The sequence below is a fragment of the Dreissena polymorpha genome, chromosome 3 (assembly GCF_020536995.1).
Source record: "Dreissena polymorpha isolate Duluth1 chromosome 3, UMN_Dpol_1.0, whole genome shotgun sequence".
Taxonomy (NCBI): Eukaryota; Metazoa; Mollusca; class Bivalvia; order Myida; family Dreissenidae; genus Dreissena; species Dreissena polymorpha.
The window spans coordinates 27,750,438-27,759,788 of record NC_068357.1 but is presented as its reverse complement, the minus strand read 5'-3'; the positions used below and the strand labels follow the sequence as shown (position 1 = coordinate 27,759,788).

The window sequence follows — 9,351 nt, the reverse complement described above, 5'->3', positions numbered from 1 at the left end:
CTTAAATATATTATTGCATGTTTCATTATTTATTTAATTGAATCTGGATTGCTGTACGCATGTTTCTCACCGTAATAATATGATTGTCGCGTTTATTTGCTCTATTCGTTATAAAAAATAAGACCAATGGCAACGTCAGTGATATTGTGTCTGTAAAGCCTACATGTAGGTTAAACAAGATGCGAACAAACTAACACAAGTCCAAACAAATTACAGTGCTCAAAAGATATGATAGGTTGTTAGACTATATAATGAACGGGTATATTGCGCACATGTCATTGGTTATACGCTCCGCTATCTGTAGTGTCAAATAACATTGATAAATAACAATATATCTTACTGTGCGTTTAACTCTGTCGAACGTTTACTGAATTTCAGCAAGTTATTATTTTATATGGATTAATGTGTCGTAGATCTTGAACACTTGTGGATAGTTTTAATATAATATATTGTGAAAAGATCATTTGCTATTGGACCACATTGTATTTATTTATTATTTAACGACGGTTTTGAAATGAAGCGGAGAACAAAAAGATCGCAGTTAATTTCGAAAAATAACTTCCCAATATTTTGCTATACAAGTGATCGCGTAACATATCTTATAGAAGAAATTAACTTTGTTCAAAAGAAACAAAATCAGCCAATTAGCTTCGGGGATATTCGCATCGACGAAGTTTGTTTCAGCACCGACTTTTTTGGGAAATGTTTAGAACTATTTAGTGATTCTGCTAACAAAACACAAAGTTCCGTTAACCAAATACATGTTATCCAACCACACATTTGTATTGTTCATGGGCATGACAGTATCTTGAGCTTATATAAAGAGAAACTGGTTCCAGAATGTATTGTGGTTATTGGTAATAGCAAGGTACTTTTAGATGAGAAAGAGACGGGCATGGCGATGGTAGTGCATTCATCATTAGAAAATGTAAAACAAGACATAGATCTTCTTTTGGAGCGTTACGTGTTTCGCTTTTTGCGGGAGTTCGTAGACCAAAAAGAATGTTCCCTGAGCTATCATAGATTGTTAACAAATGATTGTGTGTCTCGTGATAAACCTGTTTGGAAAGGCGAAAATGACCGGACGTTGACTGATTTAATATCTTACAAACGACAAAGAGATTTTGCAGATCCCGGTACATTGCGATCAGGTAGTGTACTCTATTCCGTTTTGATGTTACCAAATGTTTGTAAATTAGAACATTAAAAAACTAACAAAACGTTTAGAGGTACATTATCCTCATTGAATTTCATAGAACACAATGCAGACGAGAATTGTTGTATGTAATCAACTGTGTTTAATTTGTCTTATATATTGTCGTATTGAAATGGATTTCAATTATACAGTATATTGGGGAAAAAGCAACTTAGTCTAGCTATGCCTGTATCAGTAAAGTCGAGGTTTGTTAACTCTAGACATACAAACGTGTGCCTTTATTAACTGAGAGTTAGTTTAAATAATCGTTTAAAGAGTAGTTCCACGAATAATCGAACGAGAATACTATCAGAAGGGATTCGAATTCACAAATCCAGGATGTACTTGAAACAGAGATGACCGCCTCTCTTGGAAAATGATTTTTACTGTTTTATTCATGCATGACGGGTTTTGTATGTTGTAGCATAAACAAAAGGATACTTCATACACAAAAAATTCACAAAACAAGACAATACTAGTATATTTTATTCATGTACATGCCGAACATCATAGTTTAAGTATTGTTTATATCAATTTAAATAATTGTTTAATTATTTTATTTAAAATAATAAAAAATATCACAAACGGGTTTCGACGGGCGTCAGCATGGACTAATCAACTCGCTGGAACAATACATTGTATATGTCTCTTGTATACGTAACAGGAATGATATTAAACGGAGATGTATAATGTTTAAAATATCTTTAAAACGTGAATATTTCGATAAAAGGCTTATATTGTCGTTGTAATTATAGTTTTATTTTGCCAATATTCATGATGAATTAAAATGAAGGAACAATTATATCATTTCAATAATAGTCCACCATTTGAAAAAATTATATGAAACGCGGTAACCAAAAATGAGCTAATTACAGTAGCTTATCTGCACAGGAAAGCGATTCCGATCCTCAGACAGCGTTAGCGATTCGGCAAAAGACGAAGAAATCCATATTCTTTTTCAAGACGCGATGGCTTTATTCAAGAGAAGCAGCGTGCCTAAAAATGAGTGGCCGGCGATGAAGTGCATCAATACCCGCGTCTTAAAACCTGAAGTAAATGTATAGAGCAAATTATATCGGTAAATTAAGATGCCAAAATGTGTTTAAAAATGTATATTTACCGCATGGACATTTCGCTTGGGGTTTAAGGGTTTGGTTTGTATGTTATGCTTCGAATTTGACATCGATTGTGGACGTAAACATTATATAAACACGAATGAATATCTTTCCTTAAAATCCTCTAACCAAAAAGTAATTACTCTATATATTTTTGCATATATACATATATATATATATATATATATATATATATATATATATATATATATATATATATATATATATATATATATATATATATATATTTATAAATATTATATTACAGGTGGCGAGAGATTTATTTGCCATTGATTCAAGCATTGACGGTTGTGGATATCAGCACCATGTTCTGCAGATATATCTCAAGAGGCATGCCAACACAGCATTGGATAAAACTTTAACAACTATGTTGCATCGACATTCAATTTACAACTATCGCTTCCATTATAACGTGAGTGCGATACAACCGCTTGCAGGTATCCATGTTGGAACCAAACTTCAACGAAGCGATTGTTTTGCAACATTAGGAGGATTTGCCAAAAAAGGCACACGTCTGCATGTTTTAACTTCGCGACATTTTATTAGGAAGACAAGAACCAATTACATATATCATAAAATAGACGGAGTACACGCTGAGGGTTTTGCCACTGTTGAGCGGAGTAAATTGCGTGGTGAACTTGACATTGCAGCAGGTCTTGTATTGCCTGGTTGTGAAATATCCGAAACCAAGTTTAAAGATTCACGAGGTATAGCAACACAAAGTTCCCTGTTTGATTTCCAAGGTCAAAGCGAAGAACAGACTACTGACATGTTACGGGGAGAATATATTTTCTCCTGGACGGCTGAATGTACCGAGCGGCCAAAAGTGGGGAAGATAAGTATTCCGTTATATATCAGACCTGATTTTGAGTATAAATACTTATTGATAAAAAATCGTGCGAATAATGGAAACAACCCGTTTGGCCGTGCTGGAGACAGTGGGGCGATTATCTGCAGAGATGAAAGAGGAACTCATGCGGTCAACGTGATATCGATGTTTATAGGAAAACGACAATCGGATGGAAATGAAGAATATATAACATTACCTCTTCAGCAAGGGATTCAACAATTAAGCGGAGAACTTGGAGGTGATTTCCAGATATGCTAAATTATTATGCTGATATACTTTACATACGTTACGAAAGAAATACATGTGGTTTTGAAGATAAAAGGAAACTTATTTGTGAACTTTTGCATATCATTGTTTGGAAACAATGACTTATAAGAAAACCAATAGCTTTATATCTATTCAGGGTCTAAAAACTAAAAACGCAATCGTGTGTGTTTGCTTTATACTTTATGCATTGTATGCTATGTTTTGTCGTTTTCGGTTTTCTTAAATACGGTCGCCACATTGCATAACCGTATGGAAACCAAGAACTCTGATGTCTTCTTCGCTACGTCAATACATTATACATATAAACATAACGGAGAGATACGAACACTTTTATGGTCTCTGCAACAATCCATTAGGCTTCTTATTGACTGCATTATGTAAATTAAATATGTAATCTTTCTTCTCGTTGCAGATATGTATTACTTGTAGACCAACACTTAAAAATAAGTATGGTGTATGCGTAACAGAAAATAAATGTTTATGGTCATTATTTATGTTTACGTTGTAAGTGTTGCTGAGTGCTGAGGTTTGTTATTAACATTAGATATAATTGTGCATTGTATATAATGACATGTTACTTTGAAGTGCTTGTATAAATAAAAGTTTAACTACTTTGGCTCATATGACGTTTAATTTGTATCTCAGAATGTGTGAGTTGAATATATTATATGGCATTTCATTATCTTCTAAAATCACCAAACATTATATCGTCGGCTCCGTGCGAAAATGTCGTACCTAGATTATCTTATCATTTCAGGGGAGGAAAAAACTTCAGTCCTTTTTTAAAAGCTGCGGAAATTAGGAAATATTTGTCAAATGGTCATCTTTAACAATACTTTAAGTATTTTTATGCTGGAAACTGCTGTAATTTGCTTTGTCTTTAAATATATCGAGAAAAGATAGTTTATAAGAAACAATTAACACAATTCATCCGAAACATTAAGATACGCCAGATACGACATTTTTTAAGGGGGTATATTTGAAGTTTTCCCTTTAGATATTTAATTATCCTTGCTACTTGAATGCGTATTTCTATATATCTATACCTTCATGTTGATATCTGTCAGATTGAAGCGTAGATGTATAAAAATACAGACAATCGCATTCTAAACGTTTATTTGACATTGTTTGATGTTAACATACTCATCACACTGACTGGGAAATCGTTACTGCACAAATGATGAACATTTTTTGTGTGATAAATTAAACATGTTAATGTTTTTTTTTATTTTTAGAAGTGAAAAAATATTTATAAAAAAGCAATAAAAGAAATAAAACAATTTAAAAATATGTCCATCTAATGCTCGGTACTCTGTTACAATGTGACATTTAACGTAACAAATCATGGAAACTCCTAATTTAATAACGTACTTCTTGGTTTTCCAAGTCACATGTCAATACTATTCACTAAGGAACTCGGATACCTATTATGGTGTTGTATATTTATGGACCACTCATGTCAAAATAAGCGGCAATAGTCATTCGAGTGCGTGACTGGTTATAAAGGTCGACGGAAGAAAAAGATACCGTTATAAAACATATAATTTAAAATAAACTTTTAATAAAAGCATGCGAATGCTATCGCGTCACAGTCATACATGTATGTCAACAACATGAACTTGTAGACTATCATCAAATTAAGTAACGCACAAAGATATATTTGGACATTATCTAAAGTCGCCACAACGTATCTTTACAGATTTTATGACCAATTATCTGCGCTAAAAAGCAGTAAGCATAACAAGTAACAACAGCTATTTCAAAACCGTGTTACAGCACTCTGTTTATAGAAATCTAAAATAAAATGATAACATTAAGCGATAAAATGAAAAACTGTACTTATTAATTTCAAACTTTTAATTAGCAAAATAAGTACCATTTAGTCGGCTTGCATAAAGTGATAACAAAATAAGTTCATAACATGAACTGCTTCTATAAAAAAGTTTCTAGATCATAGGAAAATCTAAACAAGAGGGCCATGATGGCCCTGTATCGCTCCACTGCTGAAAAAAGGCTGAAACAAATATTCTCTGCATGTGCAAATACTTAAATATAGGCCCTATTTAAGCACATGTACACTTTTGTGACCCCGAGGGCTTGGTCAAAATTAACCCCAGGGGCATAATTTGAGCAAACTTTGTAGAGGACTACTATATCTCACTACATGTACATACAAAATATGGTAGCCCTAGGTCCTAGAGTTAAGGACAAGAATATTTTTAAAATATTCACAAATTAAGCAAGATATAAGCGTATATTATGTTCAATTTTGTGACCCGCGGTTCAGGGTCAAATTTGACCCAAAAAGCATAATTTGAACAAACTTGGTTGAGGACTATAAGATGTTACTGCATACCAAATTTGGTAGCCGTAGTCTGAATGGTTTTCAACAAGAAGATTTTTAAAGATTTCACAAAATAGGCGCTTTATTCAATTTTGTGATCCCCCAGGGCAGGGTCAAAGTTGACCCCAGAGGCATTATTTGAACAAATTTGGTAGAGATTTATTAGATGTCACTACATACCAAATTTGGTAGCCCTAGGCCCAATGGTTATGGACAAGCAGATTTTTAAAGTTTTCACAAAATAGGCCCCATATAAGCGTATGTTCAGTTTTGTGACCCCCGGGCAGGGTCAGATTTGACCCCAGGGACATAAATTGAACAAACTTGGTATAGAACTATTAGATGTCACTACATACCAAATTTGGTAGCCCTATGCCTGATGGTTAAGGACAAGAGAATTTTTAAAGTTTTCACAAAAAAGGCACTTATATAAGCATATTATCGATTTTGTGGCCCCCAGGACAGGGTCAAATTTGACTCCTGGGGCATAATTTGAACAAACTAAGTAGAGGACTATACAATGTCACTATATACCAAATTGTGTAGCCCTAAGCCTAATGGTTATAGACAAGAAAGTTTTCACAAAATAACCATTATATGAGCATTTGTTCAATTTCATGACCCCCGGGGCAGGTTCAAATTTGACCCCAGGGATAAAATTTGAACAAATTTGGTAGAGGACTATAAGATGTCACTACATACCAAATTTGATAGCCCTAGGCTGGATGGTTATGGACAGAAAGATTTTTGAAGTTTTCACAAAATAGGCCTTATATAAGCATATGTTCAATTTTGTGATCCCCCTGGGCAGGGTCAAATTTGACCCCATGGGCATAATTTGAACAAACTTGGTAGAAGACTATAAGATTTCACTACATACCAAATTTGGTAGCCCTAGGCCCAATTTTTATGGACAAGCAGAATTTTAAACTTTTCACAAAATAGGCCTTATATAAGCGTATGTTCAAATTTGTGACCCTCGGGGCAGGGTCAAATTTGACCCCAGGGGCATAATTTGAACAGACTTGGTAGAGAACTATAAGATGTCACTACATTCCAAATTTGGTAGCCCTAGACCCAATGGTTAAGGACAAGAAGTTTTTAAAGTTTTCACAAAATATGCCCTTTATAAGCATATATTCAATTTTGTGACCCCTGGGGAAGTTTCAAATTTGACCCCAGGGGCATAATTTGAACAAACTAAGAAGAGAACTATCACATGTCACTACATACCAAATTGTATAGCCCTATGCCATTCGGTTATGGACAAGCAGATTTTTGAAAGTTTTCCCACAAAAGGCCTTATATAAGCATATGTTCAATTCTGTGACCCTCGGGGCAGAGTCAAACTTGACCCCAGGGGCGTAATTTGAATAAACGAAGAAGAGAACTATTACATGTCACTACATACCAAATTTGGTAGCCCTATGCCATACAGTTATGGAAAAGAATATTTTAAGTTTTCACAAAATAGGCCTTATATAAGCATATGTTCAATTTTGTGACCCTCGGGGCAGGGTCAAACTTGACCCCGGGGGCATAATTTGAAAAAACTTGGTAGAAGACTATACGATGTCACTACATAACAAATTTGGTAGCCCTAGCCCCAATGGTTGTGGACAAGAAAATTTGTAAAGTTTTCACAAAATGGACTCTACATGTATATAGGCATATGTTCAATTTTGTGACCCCTGGGGCAGGGTCAAATTAGACCCCATGGGCATAATTTGAAGAAATTCGGTAGAGGACTATAAGATGTTTCTACGTACCAAATTTATTAGCCCTAGGCCGAATGGTTATGGACGAGAACATTTTGAAAGTTTTCACAAATAAGGCCATATATAAGCATATGTTCAATTTTGTGACCCCCGGGGCAGGGTCAAATTTGACCCCAGGGGCATAATTTGAAAAAAATTGGTAGAGGACTATTAGATGTCTCTACATACCAAATTTGATAGCCCTAGGCCCAATGGTTATGGACAAGAAAATTTTGAAAGTTTTCACGCAATAGGCCTTATATAAGCATATGTTCAATTTTGTGACCCCCGGAGCAGGGTCAAATTTTATCTCAGGGGCATAATTTGAATAAATTTGGTAGAGGACTATAAGATGTCTCTACATACCAAATTTAAAAGCCCTAGGCCTAATAGTTATGGATAAGAAAATTGTGAAAGTTTTCACAAAATAGGCCTTATATAAGCATATGTTCAATTTTGTGACCCCCGGGGCAGGGTCAAATTTAACCCCAGGGGCATAATTTGAAGAAATTCGGTAGAGGACTATTAGATGTCTCTACATACCAAATTTGATAGCCCTAGGCCCAATGGTTATGGACAAGAAAATTTTGAATTTTTTTACAAAATAGGCCTTATATAAGCATATGATAAATGTTGTGACCCCCGGAGCCTGTTCAAATATGACCCCAGGGGCATAATTTGAAGAAATTTGGTAGAAGACTATTAGATGTCTCTACATACCAAATTTGATAGCCCTAGGCCGAATGATTATTGAATAGAAGATTTTGAAAGTTTTCACAAAATAGGCCTTATATAAGCACATTTTCATTTTTTGACCCCCGGGGCAGGGTCCAATTTGATCCCAGGGGCATAATTTGAACAAATTTGAATGAGGTTCATCCCAGGAACATTCCTGTGAAATTTCATCGGAATTGAACCAGTAGTTTAGGAGAAGAAGATGTTTTAAGGAAACGTTAACGCATGCACGCACGGACGCACGCACGACGGACACAGGACCATGACATAAGCCCTGCTGGCCTCTGGCCAGTGGAGCTAAAAATCTATCGAAAACGTTGTTTTTTTTAACTTTTGCGCAATCACAAAATAATGTATAGTGTAATAATAGTTATGTCTAAACATGAATATGAAACAAAAAATATTGTGGCCAATTTTCAGTCAATATTTTGAAATGTCATTTATTGAATTTGTAAGAACTACTTATCTTGTTCTATTTTATTCTTGGGATCAGTGTGTCCACTGTGACATGAAAATCGACCCAAACATTGCATACACAATTATATTAACTGCTTCTCAGACAAATATTTTGCAACCTTTATCTGTATATCACATGTTAGGGCAAAGTACAAATAGTTAAATCATCCGATGTTCTATAAATGGAAAAAAAAACAATAGATTAAGTCAGATAATATTTCAATTATCTTAAATTTACTTCACCTATATGATTGATATCATGTCATAAATTCACCTGACATGAATAAACAGGTTAAATGTTAGAACATCCATAGGTCATTTTGTGTTATCAACATCATTTATTGTCGAAACATCGTAGGCCAGATTGTTGACTTTGAACATTTATCTCAAACTAAGATACCGGTAGCTACAATATGAGATTGACTTTATCAGCTTGATTACATATGAAAAGTCTGTGATTTTGCATACTCTGATTTAAATGTGGTTGTTATGTCACCAGTACTATTAAATGGACAATAAAGGGCCAGTACATGTTATGATAAAATGTTTCATGATATTTGAATAATACTAACTGCGATGTTCAGCTCTATTCGAGCACTTTATCACTTATC

At 34.5% G+C, this 9,351-nt stretch overlaps 1 protein-coding gene across 1 annotated transcript; it reads left to right on the top strand.

The window, feature by feature from the left end:
• The first annotated feature begins 293 nt into the window (after positions 1-293).
• On the top strand, positions 294-4,071 carry LOC127874030 (uncharacterized). The gene is made up of 3 exons (XM_052418132.1): positions 294-1,151; positions 2,087-2,247; positions 2,579-4,071. The coding sequence occupies exons 1-3, from the start codon at positions 515-517 to the stop codon at positions 3,437-3,439; spliced, it is 1,659 nt and encodes a 552-aa protein (XP_052274092.1). The 5' UTR covers positions 294-514; the 3' UTR covers positions 3,440-4,071.
• Positions 4,072-9,351: the final 5,280 nt, after the last annotated feature.